Here is a 16773-nt window from a genome sequence, read left to right as displayed (position 1 = left end):
ACTTGCACGAACATCATGAATCGTCTATGCATTCTTCTCACGGGGTATCTAGGGTGGTTGCCTGCGACTCACTTACATCCCCTCAAAACAATCCCGCAGCTCCAACACGCAATCGCAATCTGTAAATCAAAGGTAAGTTGATGCTCAAATGCTTATGATACACCCCACGCCAAGCGAACTCAATCGTCCCACTCCTCATCCAGCTGGTCTATCAGTCGGTTCTCATCTTCACGATTGCGGCCTCTGCTCGGTGACCCAGACAGATGGCTGTATCCTCGTCTCCCGGGAAGTAGCTGTGCACAAGAAGAGGTCGCGATAATGAACATGTCCTGCAAATCATGTCAGAATCGATTCTGAGAAAAAGAGTCGCGAATACTACGTACACTGACAAAGCCCCAAATGCCAGCCCAGAGGCTGTAGTTGGGAAGCTGTCGCCAACCGCGCGCATGCGCGACAGTCCTTTGGTAGAACACGCCACCTCCAAAGTAGACGAGTACGGCAATGACAAATATGATGGCAAACACACTGCCGGGACCAACGCTACCGGGCTGGTGAGGTTCGGCTCTGGGGCACGCATGCTGGGAACGGGCCTCGAAGAAGTACGCGCAGTCATCGGGGTCTGAGCCGACAAAGGAGATATGCGCAGCTCCACCGACCTGCTCGGTATCGCAATGGAAGGAGATGGTGGCAGACTTGCGGCGCGTGGTCGAGTCTGAGTCGTCCTTGTCGGCGGTGACCTTGTTTTGGGTGTTGCCAAAGGCGCTCAGAGCCGTGGATTCCTCCTCGTCGGCGTACTTGTTGTATGACGCCCCATCATGGGCTTTGGATCGTTTCGATTTAGTCTTTCCACATGGGGAACCGTTCTTGTACTGCAGGACGAGTATGCGCCCGCGGGTCTGAATGTCCATGGATGATGACCTGAAGATCGATGTGATCAGTACTTGCGTGTCCGGTGAAGAGTTTCGTGGGATACATACCCAATGGAGTACACCTCATTCTTGTATTCGTAGAACGCGCTCACGTTCTTCGATTCGGTCTTTGTCAGGCCTTCAACGTCGTCAAGTGCCTCAATGACTGGCGCGCAAATGTTCAAAGTGAAGTTGCGGCCATAGTCCCATCCTCTGGCGTGATAATCGGTCGTGACGCCTGACTTTGATGACTTGCCCTCCTCCGGCTTGACGGCGATATCCGGCCGCAAGTCATAGAAAGCCCCGCTACCGCTCTTGGATGCCGCCGTACATGCCGGTGCACTTGTTGTCGTTGAAGACGTCGCGGTATCGGCAGCGCGAGCTGTCGCAGCTGCGAGAAGGAGCAAAAGTGTCGAGGAATGTAGGAAATGCATGATTCTGACTCTGTTTCGGTGCAATGCCGATAAGGATGAGTTGGAATGAAGGATCGTTAACGTCTGCGCCCCTGTGGACGCGGGGGTGACGTTGGCGCGAGAAGACCCCTAAGGCGTCAATTGGAGACCGTCGGCCACTGGGAACCCGGAATCGAAGCGAATGGTGTAGCGATTTTGCTATGCGACGAGAGTTAACGATGGCGGAACGTGGACACAATTCCGTTGGGAGAAGATGAGAATTATCGAGGTGCGCAGAGCAGAATGAGTTGCCTGGCCACGAAAGCCACCTTGGTCACTTCAATTCGTCAGCCTTCATCTGCAGGGAATGACGGGAGTGACCGGGGCGTGGGCATTGATTGGTGGATGGACCCTCCTTGCAGCATCCGCCGGAGGTAGAAGGCCGCCAGGCTGCAGTGTCCGGAAAGGTACCCACCCACCTCCAAATCACGTGCACGTCTCCATTGCATCTGCCGCCATTAGGTAGGACAGTCAGTCGCAGTCCCAATCTTAGTCAGCGTGTCAGATAAAAGCGGTTCTCCGATTGCCGACCCGGCCGCACCGTACCTAACAGGACCCCGCCCGCTTCTGATAGGTCCAGCTGGACCAGTGCAATGAATGTTCCTTGCAGGTGCAAGACGGGAGGGATTCCTCTCACCGGTTTACTACACCACCAGTTAATGGAACTTATAAACATTCGTGTTGTCTGAAAGGGGCAGTGTAGATGCACACGCAATAAAAGCTTCTTCCAGTCCTAACCTTCGGACCATGTAGCTTCGATATCGTCCGATGCTTGGGAACGTCCCCCCGGACGCCGCCTGCCTCGGTGGAACCATTCCTCCGGGGAAGCTACGACGGGACAAGACTGGTGCTCCACCGTACAGCGTAAACCGTTTCGTAGCCCCACCCTTAACATAGCCCAATGAGACGGCTCAACTCTTTATTAGCGTCATCGAATTGAGCTCCATGAGGTCACCCGGAACACCAGAGCTCCGGCGCAAAGAGTCCTCCACAGCCCACCTGGCGATCAACAGAAACTGGGGTCGATACTGAGCTTTGAAGCTGCTGTCACTGTCGCATTCGTATTTCCACATTGGGTTGGTGGGGCATACAAATATTCACATTTTCCTCTTCGTCTATCCCGTACGAAAACCTTTTCGCCAAAAACCTTGGATCATACACGCGAAGCTCAACACGAGCTTGTTCCCTTTCCCATCCTTATTACCCAGACTCGACAGCACTTGCTTTGGGGGAACGATTAACATGGAGTCCAAAGTAGAGAAGGACGCGGTCCAAAAGCCGCATGGCTATGAGTTCGGAGGGCCGTGAGTATTCCAGATTTTCATTGTATGAAAACCTAGCTAACCCGCGGCAACACAGTATCGGCGCCTTCGGCATCTCTTTCGGTCTCCCGATTCTCGTCTACCTTTTCACCTTCAGCTGCAACGACGTGTCAGGCTGCCCTGCTCCCTCTCTTTTGAGCCCTTCGACCCTCAAGCTCGATCAACTCAAGCGCGAAGTGGGATGGCCCGAGGAGGGCATCTGGGGCCTCGCAGACAACAAGGTCACTGCTGCCGTCTTGGGATACTACCTCTTCAACGCGCTCCTCTACCGTATCCTTCCCGCGACCGAGGTCGATGGCGTCGAGCTCGCCTCTGGTGGCCGCCTCAAGTACCGATGCAACTGTAAGTTGTGCGAATCCAAAGAGAGAGGCTTTCACTAACAGATGCAGCCTTCGCTTCCAGCATGTTTATTCTGACCGTCTGTCTCGCCGGCACCATTGCCCAGGGCGCCGAGTTCCCTCTCTGGACCTTCATCACCGACAACTACATCCAAGTCGTTACGGCCAACATGCTTATTGCCTATGGTATTGCCACTTTCGTGTACGTGCGAAGCTTCGGCGTCAAGCAGGGTAACAAAGAGCTCCGCGAGTTGGCTGCGGGTGGACACTCTGGCAACCTCATCTACGACTGGTACATTGGGCGCGAGCTCAACCCCCGCGTTACCATCCCTCTCCTAGGCGAGATAGACATCAAGGAGTGGCTGGAGATCCGACCGGGTCTGTTGGGCTGGTCTCTGATGAACTTTGCGTGGATGGCCAGACAGCACCGCACCTACGGCTTCGTCACCAATAGCAGCGTCTTCGTCTCTGCCGTCCAGCTTGCGTACGTCATTGACTGCTGGTGGAATGAGCCCGCGATCCTGACGACGATTGACATCACCACGGACGGCTTTGGCTTCATGCTCTCCTTTGGCGACCTCGTCTGGGTTCCGTTTGTCTACTCCCTGCAGACTCGTTACCTGGCTGTGTACCCCGTCTCGATGAGCCCCTTGGGTATGGCCGGTATCGTCGGACTCATCGGCGTTGCCTTCTCCATCTTTCGTCTGTCCAACAGCCAGAAGAATGCCTTCCGTAGCAACCCGGACGACCCAAGCGTTGCCCACCTCAAGTACATCGAGACCAAGACCGGAAGTCGCCTCCTCGTTTCGGGCTGGTGGGGAGTCGCTCGCCACATCAACTACCTTGGCGACTGGCTCCAGGCGTGGCCGTACTGCTTGCCCACGGGCATGGCTGGATACACCATTGTCTCGGCAGGCACCGGATATGCCCAAGCCGGACTCGAGGGAGCTTTTAAGATGGCTGATGGTCGTGAGGTTATCCAGGGCGCGGCTCGTGGCATGGCGACTCCCATCACCTACTTTTACATTGTTTACTTTGCCGTCTTATTGATTCACCGCGACCGCCGCGATGACGAGAAGTGCTCTCGCAAGTACGGCGAGGACTGGGAGAAGTACAAGAAGATTGTTCGGTGGAGAATCCTTCCTGGTGTCTACTGAGACCCCGAGGGATCAGGAGACGGCTCCGGAAAGCAGGCCCGGAAAAGCATGCGGATGGGCACCTCTTCGGCCCGTTTGTTGGGTCGTGGAGCTGGTGGATATCGCGCATCACTCGGATCGTGGGTTTGCCTGGAGCTTTTGCTAGCTTAGTAGTAGGCTCTGGCTCGCCCGGCTAATGGGCGTTGAACAATCAGTTGGGCATGTGGCGTTCATGGCTGGGATCTGCAGAAGCGCCATCTTCTGAAGCCAAGGCGAAGGAATTCGGGCGCGTAAGTGACTTTTAATCGGGCGTGATTGCGGAACTAGACAGGTCGTCTAGTCATCATAAGCTTCTTTTTGCCTTTTGCTGCTTACTTCATACCGAACCCTCCGCTATGCATTTTGTGAGATCTTTGTCCACTAATAGGCACGCCGGCAATTTTGAGAGGTAGATTGGACAGATGAAGCGTCGAATTAGACTGTCGTCCGCCTGCTTGGGTACGAGGGAACGTTACGTGCTTTACTGCGAGCTGCACGGATACGTCAGATCGGAACTCCGACTCGGATGATGATTGATCATAAGGGCAGGGCATGCAATCTACGCAAAATTTTCTTCCTTCTCTTCGTGAGCTCCCATCGCGAGACCCGAAGTTGGCCGCTGCGTACGGCGATGAAGCTTCTCCAATAAAGTAGATAGTAAACGGGCCGAAAGGACTCGGAGACCCCGCTCCTTGGCACATGGTCTCTTTGACTGTGAACATTCGATGCGCACAATAGCGAGTGCATTCAAGCTTGGTTCATGATGGGTATGAAGGTACCCGGTATTCCGCGGGAACGATGGATGATGGAGTCTGGAGACGGGGAGAGGATTTGGGCGATGAGGGGTAGCAGAGGGCCGAGTGGATTGGCTGGCACCTGGGTTCGAAATGCGGGGGAGATGAGGGGGGAGACAAACTGGAGACTGAAGATGGAGAAGAAAAGTGTGTGTGGGTGAGGAAGAGCCGAGAGGCGGGGGATGCGTTGTCGTCGACAGCGTGCAAAGTATTTTACTGCGGTGTGCAGTGTAGGTAGACTGTACTGCGTAGAGGTTGGTTGGTTTGGGGCGTGGCGTCATGTAAGTCGCCGTGTTGGACGTTGGACGAGCTGAATTTCTCATCATCAGTGATCAGTGCGAGGAAGAGAGATTATGGTTTTCATGCAACGGCAAGAGAATTGGGATGACGGGAAATGTACAAGTTTAAGCATAGGTTTAGCATCCGGTTTAACATCCGTAGATGAGACGGATGCTCCGTACAAAGTAGCCTGTAGGTAGGTACTTGCAAAAGTGCGTCTGCGCCTCCGTCCCTCTGAAAAGTACCAATGATTCAGGCACCAGCATGTTTTTGAGTTTGTCTTGGAGCCTCCATCCCGGGACGTTGCATTTTCCTTATTTGCTGCGTAAAAAATTTGTTTATTGCACTCTCTGTCAATAGCTAAGACGGAATGACAAAGACGCGTGCCAAGCGAATGAAATGCCGAACGTGGTGTGGAGAGTGTTTATTCCGATCTGCAGCCCAAGGCACTCAAAATCCTGCTCATCATGCGCATAGGTACCATTTCCATCAAGTACCTTACCAACCGAGAAAAGGAGAGAGAAACGGGAGAAAGAGAGAACCTTGAGGCTTGGAGAATTTCGCCCGGGTCAACCACGGATGTAACGCTGCTGCAGACGGTGGGAACCAGTTGGCAATACGTCGACCAATTGGCGGCGTCCAAGTTCCATCAAAGCCGTCATGAATGGAAAGAAACGTCTCTTTCTGAAAGCAGAGGAAAGAAAGAAGACGCCTCTCTGAATTGCCAACGGCGGGAAGGCGTAGGTTGGCGCAGCGCCACCACTACCGGGAACCGCCTCTAGACCAAGAACTCGTTAGCGTAGAGAGGAGCATGCGAATGGGAGGGAGTACTGCCGGAATACATGCAGCCACAATGGCATGCCCTGCGTATCGACATGTTTCCTCCCGGTCGCTGACCGATTCCTGCCGTTTCTGCCGTCCAAGGCAATTTCCTCCCATTGCTTCTTTCCAATCTCCAAATGATTGAGGCTTTGTACTTCATGGGGAGGCAGTCACGACTCACTCCGTGGAGCGTTGTTTCCCTCTCGCTCTGGGGCAATGAGGAGGGGCCCCGCTTCCCCACCCGTTCCGATTTGTTTACTGAACCACATCGATACGTACCCCAGCGCCGGTCTCCATTCCCCGGTCCGTTGACTTTCTCTCCTCCCGTCTTTGCCTTCTCTGCCAACATTCTAGTGTGGAAACATAACATTGGCGAGGGCAAGCTCAAATTCACCAAACGTCACAGATCTCATTCGTCCATTTTTCGACAACAACATCGACTTACTCACATCAGATACGCCACATCTAGCTTTCAGAGACAATCGGTGCCTCTTCCCGAGACCTAATGACTCTCAAGTCTCTACTCATCTCACCCGAGGGCCCGAGTCCCGTCATCTCTCCTGTCCGGCCATTCCTGGTCTCGCCCTGTCCGTCATCGCACTTGCTGATCGGCCCTTTTTCAACATGACGTACGGATACTATTACTGCACCCTGCCCCTAGTGGCCCAGTGAACCCAATCATTACACCTGCGGATAGGTGCCATTCACGCCGCTCGCCTGTCCCCAGTCTCGGGACGGCGTATGCCCCGGACTTTGACACCCTCTCTCCAATGTCTCGAACGCAAGCTCCCCTCGAGTCCCTGAGTCCTTGAGCGCCCCTTTCAAAGTCGAATTAGAGCATGCCTCGAGCGCAACTCGATCCAGTCTTAGCTACAGGCGGCCCTCCATCTCCAACTCATATGACCTTCCTCCTGCACGCTGGCGTTGTCCTTGTCTTTGTCTTCGCCATACATCGTCTTCTCCTTCTCCGCATCCAACCGAGTCTTGCCCTCCCCGCAGTGTACGTTACCATTTCCAAGACAAAGTACACGCGTGTTAGTCAGAGGCGGTGGGATACTTCACGACCCTCCCCAGAATTCATCTGCGGTGTGGTGGGGTAGCATCCGTTCAGCGTGCTGCATATGCCCACAAGTTGGTCCCATTTCACCACAGCTTGTAAGCAGGGAAACCTTGTTGCATCATCAAGTCCAGCCCAGATCAACACTTCCGTCTTTGCGGGCCCAGCACCTTGCCCTCGGCACCTTCTCTGCCTGCGGATACTACCCTTGCGGCCGAGAGAAAGAGGTCGAGCTTGTTTCCTGAAGGAGCTACCCTGGACGATCAGCCCAGCTCCTCTGTCAACATTAAAGTAGCAGCCGCACCCGCCTTCATCCAATCTCTCGGTCAAGGTTCTGTGCTCTCCTTCCACGAGACTACAGCTTCACATCCACGGACACTACCTCGAGCCGTCCTACCAGTGACTACTCGAGTTCTCACACCTTGTGTCCAGAGCCATTGAACGCCGGGTCACCGATTCACTTCGACTAGGACCTCCTTCCACCGTTGTCTCTGTCCTCTTCGCCCAGGCAGTCACTCCTCCGATACACGACACGCCCAGCAAAGGCAGGGATTCACAATGAGAACACAAAGTCTCGTCGTCGCCCTTCTGGCGGCGGCTGATCAGGTCGCTGCTGCCGTGGCGCCTGAAGGAAAGCTACACAAGGTAAGTTGCTGCCGCTGCGGTTCACTATTGATCTAGCGTTTTTGTGAAACCACCTTTCAGCTTGAGCGGGGCATGAGTTTGTCTTGGACAAGAAGGATCGGTATGCAGGAGTCATGTCTCCGTGAGATCTAGCTGGATGGAAGGCGCCTTGCTCCTTATGAAGCTCGTCTTCTCGATCTCGCTTTTTAACTTGCAATTCGTGGTCTTCCGTATCATCATTCTAAACAGCTTTGCTCCCCATTGGCCATGTTGTAATCGCAACCATGCGTTTCCTTCGCTTTCTTAGTTCCGCTCTCGGTCTATCACAGCTTTTAGAATGCCCAAAAGACTTACGATGTCCACAGCGCGATCTCGCACACTCGCCTCCAGTCTACCCGTCGCCATGGATGGATCCCAGTGCCGATGGCTGGGCTGATGCCTATGCCAAAGCCAAGGACTTTGTCTCCCAATTGACTCTTCTCGAGAAGGTCAACTTGACCACTGGAGTCGGGTACGTATACCGTCTTCTCTTCAACCGAAAATGGCTAACATGACTACAGATGGCAAGGAGACGTTTGTGTTGGAAACGTCGGTTCTGTTCCCCGCCTCGGTCTTCGTGGTCTTTGCATGCAAGACGGCCCGTTGGCATTCGTTTCACCGATTACAACTCCGTCTTCCCCTCCGGCCAGACTGTCGCCGCGACCTGGGACCGAGGCTTAATCTACCGCAGAGCCGAGGCCATCGGTTTCGAACACCGCTCCAAGGGTATTGACGTTGTCCTCGCCCCCGTTGCCGGACCCATTGGTCGTGCACCAACTGGAGGTCGCAACTGGGAGGGCTTCTCCGTGGACCCTTACCTCACAGGTATCGCCATGGCCGAGTCGGTCAAGGGTATCCAGCAGCACGCCATTGCCTGCGCCAAACATTTCGTTGGCAACGAGCAGGAACACTTCAGACAAGCTCCGGAAGCTATTGGCTACGGATACAACATTACCGAGTCCATCTCGTCCAACATTGATGACAAGACTATGCACGAGCTCTACATGTGGCCATTTGCCGATGCCATCCGCGCCGGCGTTGGTTCCATCATGTGCTCGTACAACCAAGTCAACAACTCGTACGGTTGCCAGAACTCGAAGCTTCTCAACGGACTTCTCAAGGAAGAGCTCGGCTTTCAAGGATTCATCATGTCTGATTGGTGAGCGGTTCTCAATATTGTTCTAGATATGTAGAGGGATAATGGCTAACATGACTGCAGGCAAGCTCAACACGTGCGTATCCCCTTTATAGCTGAAGGAAGATTTGACTTCATTCGCCTCTCTTTCCTAGCTCGTGTAGAATTTTCATGCTGACTCTGAAATAGGCCGGTGCTGCTACCGCTGTTGCAGGCCTCGACATGGCCATGCCGGGCGACGTTCTCTTCAACACCGGAACTACGTTCTGGGGAACCAACTTGACCGTTGCTGTCCTCAACGGCACCGTCCCAGAATATCGCCTTGACGACATGGCTCTGCGTATCATGGCTGCCTTCTTCAAGGTCGGCTTTGAGGTGGAATCGGTTCCGGAACTTACCTTCTCCTCATGGACAAAGGACACCGTTGGACCCGTTCAATACTACGCCAAGGAAAACACCCAGGTCATCAACCAGCACGTTGATGTTCGTAAGGGCAGAGACCACGCCAACCTGATTCGCGAGATTGCCGCCAAGGCCACTGTTTTGTTGAAGAACAATGGCGCCTTGCCACTCAACAAGCCCAAGTTCTTGGCAGTCATTGGAGAGGATGCCGGACCCAACCTTAAGGGCCCCAACGGATGCGACAACAGAGGCTGCAACGATGGCACTCTGGGTGCTGCATGGGGATCAGGAACGGCAGAGTACCCTTACTTGGTCACCCCTGACCAGGGATTGTCTGCCCGTGCTGTTGCCGATGGTACTCGTTACGAGAGCATTCTGAGCAACTACGACACTGCGGCTACCACGGCTTTGGTTTCCCAGGCAGATGCCACGGCAATCGTGTTTGTCAATGCCAACGGTGGTGAAGGTTTCATCAACGTCGGAGGCAATGAGGGCGACCGCCAGAACCTGACGCTTTGGAACGCCGGGGATGAGCTTGTCAAGAATGTTTCGGCGATCAACAACAACACCATTGTCGTGATTCACTCCATCGGCCCAGTTCTGTTGACTGACATGGTTAACAACCCCAACATCACCGCTATTGTTTGGGCCGGCCTTCCTGGACAAGAGTCCGGTAACTCGATTGCTGATGTCCTCTACGGAAACGTTAACCCGGGAGGCAAGTCTCCCTTCACATGGGGCCCCAACCGCGAAAGCTACGGTGCCGATGTTTTGTACGAGCCCAACAATGGCGAGGCGGCGCCGCAGGACGACTTCACTGAGGGCGTCTTCATTGACTACCGCCACTTTGACCGTGCCACTGCTGGATCTAACAGCTCCGACGTTGCACCCATCTACCCCTTCGGCTTTGGTCTCTCATACACCACCTTTGAGTACTCCAACTTGGCCGTGACCAAGGGCAATGCCGGCGCGTATGCCCCGACGACTGGAGAGACGGCGGCAGCACCCACGTTCGGCAACTACAGCACAGATCCGGCCGAGTACGTCTTCCCCAGCAATGAGTTCCGGTACATCTACAACTTCATCTATCCCTACCTGAATACCTCGGATGTCAAAGAGTCTGCCAACGACCCAACCTACGGCAAGACTGCCGAGGAGTTCCTTCCTCCCAACGCTGTTGCAAGCACTCCTCAGCCCAAGCACCCCGCATCCGGAGCCCCTGGCGGTAACCCGCAGCTTTGGGATGTCCTCTACACGGTGACTGCTACGGTGACCAACACGGGCAAGGTGGCTGGTGACGAGGTTGCTCAGCTCTATGTCTCGCTCGGCGGACCAGAGGATCCCGTCAAGGTGCTCCGGGGGTTTGAGCGCATCCCTATTGAGGCCGGCGCGTCGGCGACGTTCAAGGCGGAGATTACCAGACGTGACCTCAGCAACTGGGACACGGCGAGCCAAAACTGGGTCATCAGCGAGTACCCGAAGAAGGTGTGGGTTGGAAGCTCATCAAGAGACCTGCCCCTGAGTGCGTCGCTGTAGATGGCACAATATTTGCAGTTGGATTGTGGAGGGGATGCGGCGACTTGAATAGTACCCAGTAGTTTTTAATCAATCATGTCTACTCTTATCGGCTAAAGATTTTCCCGTGCTTGCTGAGAAACACGATTTTCTCTGAGCCAGCCAACTAGCTGGTCCTATTGTTCAGCAAGCCACGATTAAAACTCTTCGCGATCACGTTGTTTATGGCCGTTGTATGCATTCGGATCACAGAAATAAATCAGGGATGAAGATGTGACTGACTCAAGCAGCAGCACGTAGTGACGCAACATGGACCACATTTCGGCTCACGGAGGACGATATGCCCTTGCAGGGCAGGTTACAACATGACGTGAGGGTAGAGAAATTTTGACGATTTCGACGGTCAATGATTGACATCAATTTGCTCGTAGGATCTTTAAGATATCGTCGATCTAGGGCTTTAGGGGGCGAAGAAAGGGTGTAAGGTAGGTCTGGATCTAGATCCATCAGTTGAAATGCCCAACTCAGACCGAAAAGTATTTACGCTCACCGACACTCACCTGTAGCCCCGCCCAGGTGACGACAGACCCGGGAGACTGTGAGGTAGAGACACACGGATACACCGTGCCCGCGCTGAGGTGTTTATCACTGATCAAATCAAAGTCCGTCGTGCTATTTTATGTAAGCATAAGGTACGGAGTAATTGGTCTGGTGATGCAGTGACAGCGAAGGAAGGAAGGCAGAAACGGGAGTCTGGAAGGTGTCGAGGGCTCCAAAGTGGGGTAAGTCACGAGTGGGTCTTGGCAGTTGGGCAATCGGAGAGTGAAGCTGAGCTATACCTGATCTGGCTTTAGCGTGGGTGATCCGAAGCCGCTCTGACCCCAGAGCGATCAGTGAGCAGTCAGAAAGGCTGGAAGGCAGGGCCACCCGTAGTGTTATCACTGCGGAATTCCTTCTATTTTTCGGTTCATTCTTACTCATCCAAAGACTTAGCTAAGCAATGGGTGGAAATTCCAAGGGTCCCGCGCAGCCGGAGGGGAAGGAGCAGCGTGGCAGCCAACTGGACGAAAGAGTTGAAGAAACACAGACATTGGACCAACGCCTCTCAGCTTGAACCCCGCTGCTTCCCGTCTCTTTCGTTGCGCCTTCTTGTCCTGTCCTTGTCCTGTCTTGTATCCAGTGTGTTCCATTGACATCTTCTCTCTCCCTTCTCTTCTTTCCTTTTCCGTTTCCGTCTGTAGAAATCCTCCATTCCCGGTGCCCGAGTCTCGCGACCAGTTTGCATTTCGCTGCTGCTTTCTTGAGCCTCGCCCGATTGCATGGCGCGCACTGCGTTACCTTGCAGCTGTCATAGGCTCTACTGCTACTGTTCAGTGGTGGTGCGAACCCATCTGCGATTCGCGAACGCCCATCTCGCCGTCGCTTCGGGATCTCGGCATTCAGTCTTCACTTAGGCTGTAGCTTCTTTTGCTGGTCCCCTCACCTGCTTTCTCCTCTCCTCCAATCCCCAACCTCCAAACGCCCCCTCTTCAAGAGAAAAAAAAGAAGGGACTCCTCTTTCGCCAACAACGGAGCCGCATTGGAACCATTGGAACCACACACCAGCCAGCCCGGCCAGGCTTCGAACCGCAAACAGCACAAGCTCCATTTCCTCGTTTCTCGTTTCCTCTTCTCAACGGCCGGTAACGCGCACCCGGGCGGCAGAGAGAAAAAAGAAGGAGAAAGAAGACCAATCCAGAAGCACGCATCATTGCCTTGCCTTGCCTTGCCTTGCCTTACCTAAGGAGGTACATCTAACCGCCGCAGCTGGGACCTCTCAAATCCCGAATTGTCTTTCCCACATCCATTACCCGCCTCCGGCCACCAACACCGGCATCCCGAACCAGACACACAGAGACACCCGACCACACACGCCAGGACCGTACGCCGAACGACGTTTTCGCCTTGCTGCAAGAGATTGCAACTCCCAAGTGAAGAGCCCGCCGCCTGCGCGCAAAACTCCACGCCGCACGCGCTCATCACCCCCGATCGGCCGCCCGGCTGGCCCCCCGTCACGTCCGTGAACTGTAAATCCTTCCACCCCGGCGGACGGGCTTCGAAAGGGGGAGTTCCCACCTTTCTGTGCCTGTCCCATACAGAGGTCTGGAGAAAAGCAGCTATCGCCACCACGATCTGTTAGACTCTCAAAGCGGCAGACAGCGAGCTGCATTTGTAGCTGCCACCGTATCCGTGACGTCCTCCACCACCATCTTCACCTCCGCTACTCACGCCGCCGACGACACCCGGGTCTGATGCAAGGCCCGTCGCCATCATGACCGAGTCGCAAACCACCCCGACCCCGGATCAGGCCTCCATCGATGATCTTACCCCCGAGGAGGCCAACCGCATCATCCACTCTCACCGCAAGGTCAGATATGGTGAGTGAGACTGATCCATTCATGAGTGACTTTTTCTCTCTGCCACCGGTGGACGGACAAACATATGCCGTCTGCTCAACATACCTCATCTCATTTCATCCCATATCCTCTAGGTAACAGAGATGAGATGACTTGATCTTCACATCCTCTCACCTTCATCTCACCTCCATATCATAAATCACTCATCTCATCATCTATTGACTCATACTGACTCCTCTCAAGGCACCGCTTGCTGGCCATGTCGCCAACGCAAGGTAAAGTGCGACAACAAACAACCATGCGAAAACTGCGTCAAGCGAGAACACCCACAACTATGCTCCTACAAGCCCAATCGCACAGCCTCTCACGGTACAAACCACAAGGCCACCGGCTCCGTCACAACAGAGGGCGGCAATAGCAATGCCGGCGGTAATGGTGCCAGCACCACAGCCGCACCGACTACAGCAGGTAACGGCACGGCTTCATCAGTGCTCAATCGAAAAAGACCGCATTCGCCCGAAGATCCTGCCGCGGACGCCGCCGCGGGTCAACCTCCCTTAAAGCAGGAACCCGGCAGCGCGACCTGGCCACGCGCGGCCATCGGTAAGTCATCATTGTCGTCTTCACTGCCGCATAACCAGCACATCCATCCTGGTTCGAGACCTTTTGCTTCTGCAGCATCGTCGTCGTCGTTTATGGGAAACAACAACGGGTTGTATACTGATAAGCTCCCCCGGGGACCAGTAGCTGCAGGCGTGGTGGACGAAACCGAGGCCCCCGAAGCCGTCACGCGGTATCTCGGCCAAAATAGTATCCCCTCCCTGTTGAGGGAGCAGTCCGGCGCCAACGACCTGCAAGAGGGCGTCGATATACGGCAGGATATGAGGTCCATTCTCGGACTCGATACCTCTGCGCCCTTTCCCCTCATGTCATCAAAACATCTCGATAGTCTGACGAGGGAGATTTCGGCGGAGCTGCCCTCGGATCGGGAAGTCATGAAGTGAGTGTCTCTTCACTTCACAAGGGACAGGGGGAGGACTAACAAAATCAAGGCTGTTCCGCACATACAAAGAAACTCCCCAACAATTCTGGGGCTTCGTCGTCGATATTGATGACCTCGAGTCTAAGCTCATGGTCTACCTCGAAGACCGCGCGCGCAACGCGAGCAACGCCGCACGCACGCCGAAACCCGTATCCGCTTCATGGCTCGCCATTCTTTTTGCATTGCTGGCCGTTGGGTCGCAATACCACGACTCGCCGTATCATATCCGCACGCGGGACTCCCAAAAGTACATACAAATATCGTTCCATTTCTTGCGGCTCGGCAATTTTTTACTTCGGTTAGTCATCCTCCCTTCTTTGCCTTTCGGCCCCCTTATCTCTTAGAGAATGGGTCCCATCCGGCTATTCGGACAATGACCGTGAAATGTAAACAAAAAACCATCCACTGACCCGAGACCCCACACCGGCTTTAAGACCCACATTCGACTCCATCCAAGCTCTCTTGCTCACCAGCTTCGTCCTTCTCAATGACATGAAGGCCGAGGCCTCGTGGGCCCTGCTTGGTCTGACCTGCAGGCTGGCTCAGTCTCTCGGCCTACACCGGCCGAATCCCTCTGACGGACGGGACAGCGCCCGGAATGATGGACAGTCCAAGGAGATGATCCGCCGGAAGCTGTGGTGGACATGTGTGTGGCACGATACGCTCACATCACTATCCTTTGATCGGTAAGAACAGCAACTCTACGAGAATCTCATAACCAGAAGCACTCTAATAAGAATAGTCCTCCCATGACAAACATCCCCTGCTGCCCGATTCCGACAGTAGCAACCACCATTGCCGGCGAATACGGCTACTTGGACACAATGTATCACCTCTGCGAAATCATCTCGCGGCGTCTGAACCCAGACGTGGCAACGACAGTAAGCTACGAGCAAATGGTTGAAAACTGCGAAGCTGTCGAAAATCTCCGCAACAACGTCGCCCCCAACATTCGCATCAAGGAACAGTGCAAACGCGCCATCGACCGCCTTCAGCACTACGCCGTCCGCCTGCACACCTCCTTCGTCATCTCCGTCTGCTGCCGCCCCGCCCTCCGCCGCGACTGCACCAAGCTCACCCCCGAGCAGAAGCGTCATCTCTCGGACAAGTGCCAGCACAATCTCGCCGAGACGGTCCGCATGTTCCTCGCCATGCACCAGCTGTCCGTCATTCCTACGCGCAGCTGGGCGTTTACGTATCACGGCCTCTCGTCCGCACTGCTCCTCGGTATTCTGGGTGAGACGAAGAACAGCCCCGAGGTCCGTCAGCTGCAGGGCGACCTCATCGCCGCGCTGTCCGCAACGGCCGCGAAGGAGGCCACCTCGCCCACGGCTCACATCCCCAAAACGGACAAGGATATCGAGCTGTCTGGACCATTATGGAGAGCGCTGACGGCGCTGCGTAACATTTACGAACATGGCACCATCATGGGCACGTCGCAGATGAAGGGGACCGACTCCAGCGGCACCGGAAGCGGGGCGAGGACGCCGCTGCCGCCGATGCTCATGGGCCCCATGGGCAATAACGTCAACGGGAACAATGACGGGAAGCCGTTCGGCATGGATCCCCACCAGGACGCGGCTCTCGCCATGGCCGAGATGCAAAATGGTACAGCGATGACGGAGTACACACCAAAGTACGTAATCTCTGAACCTCCCTTTCGCGATCCTTTCGTTCCTCGGATGATGCTAACAAGTCTCAGCATGGGATACCCACCCGTCAGCATGGATAACATTGCCAACCTGGATCCGTCAACGTACATGTCCCCAATGGATCTCTACGAATCAATCTGGTGGGGTAAGTAGCGTTCACGAACCTGTCGCCGGTTGAGACTTACAAGGCTGATCGTTCTATAGAATCGCCCGACCCCTGGAACAGCGGCGTCGATACCATGAACTTTGATTTCGTGGCCCAGCCGCCGCCGGGCCAGCCCCAGCAGCAGTTCTATTTTTGAGTGAAAAAAAAAAGCACAAAGCACACAAAGCATGGGCGGTGTAACAAACAAAATCTTTCTGGATGTGCATCATCGTCGTCATCATCTTTTTCTCGGAAAATCCAATTCAACCAACGATCCAACTAAATCTACTTGACGCAACATTGACTGACTGGGACATGAAAGCGGCGCTTGATTTGCTTCTTTAGGGAAAACGAGGAGGGGCACGAACCTACACACTGTTGGTAACCCCACGATTTGTTTTTGAGTTGGACTTTGGAAAGGGTGATGGGTGGATGGGATGGGTGCTGGGTGCTGGGAGTTGCACATGGCGAGGGGCGGTTGGCTTTGTTGTTATTTTTGGTTGAAAACTCTCTTCAATCTCGATGGATCCAGGCGCTCTTGTTTTTTGGGAACCTTGTTCGCTTCTTCCCACGAACCCTCTTACGAGAGATGGTGTTGATGAAGCTGGCATCTACGGTGTTTAATCATGTTCTTTTCTAGGGCTTCCCACCTGTTACGATTCAGGAGTGGTAGTCA

The 16773-nt window shown here is 54.5% G+C and overlaps 4 protein-coding genes across 4 annotated transcripts; 3 read left to right on the top strand and 1 right to left on the bottom strand.

The window, feature by feature from the left end:
• Window positions 1-179: 179 nt before the first annotated feature.
• CTAM01_12034 (uncharacterized protein) lies at window positions 180-1342 on the bottom strand (the record flags this gene model as incomplete). Its single annotated transcript, XM_060528042.1, has 3 exons — window positions 180-329; window positions 384-918; window positions 978-1342. The coding sequence occupies 3 exons, from the start codon at window positions 1340-1342 to the stop codon at window positions 180-182; spliced, it is 1050 nt and encodes a 349-aa protein (XP_060377309.1).
• A 1260-nt stretch (window positions 1343-2602) lies between these two features.
• CTAM01_12033 (ergosterol biosynthesis ERG4/ERG24 family protein) lies at window positions 2603-4177 on the top strand (the record flags this gene model as incomplete). The annotated part of the gene is made up of 3 exons (XM_060528041.1): window positions 2603-2664; window positions 2720-3024; window positions 3072-4177. The coding sequence occupies 3 exons, from the start codon at window positions 2603-2605 to the stop codon at window positions 4175-4177; spliced, it is 1473 nt and encodes a 490-aa protein (XP_060377308.1).
• A 3528-nt stretch (window positions 4178-7705) lies between these two features.
• On the top strand, window positions 7706-10883 carry CTAM01_12032 (glycosyl hydrolase family 3; the record flags this gene model as incomplete). The annotated part of the gene is made up of 5 exons (XM_060528040.1): window positions 7706-7792; window positions 8137-8282; window positions 8406-8969; window positions 9030-9042; window positions 9135-10883. 5 exons carry the CDS (start codon window positions 7706-7708, stop codon window positions 10881-10883), a joined length of 2559 nt encoding a protein of 852 aa, XP_060377307.1.
• A 2290-nt stretch (window positions 10884-13173) lies between these two features.
• CTAM01_12031 (fungal specific transcription factor domain-containing protein) lies at window positions 13174-16254 on the top strand (the record flags this gene model as incomplete). Its single annotated transcript, XM_060528039.1, has 6 exons — window positions 13174-13279; window positions 13502-14258; window positions 14311-14598; window positions 14735-14986; window positions 15043-16097; window positions 16157-16254. The coding sequence occupies 6 exons, from the start codon at window positions 13174-13176 to the stop codon at window positions 16252-16254; spliced, it is 2556 nt and encodes an 851-aa protein (XP_060377306.1).
• Between the last annotated feature and the right edge of the window lie 519 nt (window positions 16255-16773).

This window comes from Colletotrichum tamarilloi (genome assembly GCF_030869305.1).
Source record: "Colletotrichum tamarilloi strain Tom-12 chromosome Unknown Scaffold_71.1, whole genome shotgun sequence".
Taxonomy (NCBI): Eukaryota; Fungi; Ascomycota; class Sordariomycetes; order Glomerellales; family Glomerellaceae; genus Colletotrichum; species Colletotrichum tamarilloi.
The sequence above is the reverse complement of the archived record's forward strand: the minus strand, read 5'-3'. Positions and strand labels throughout refer to the sequence as shown.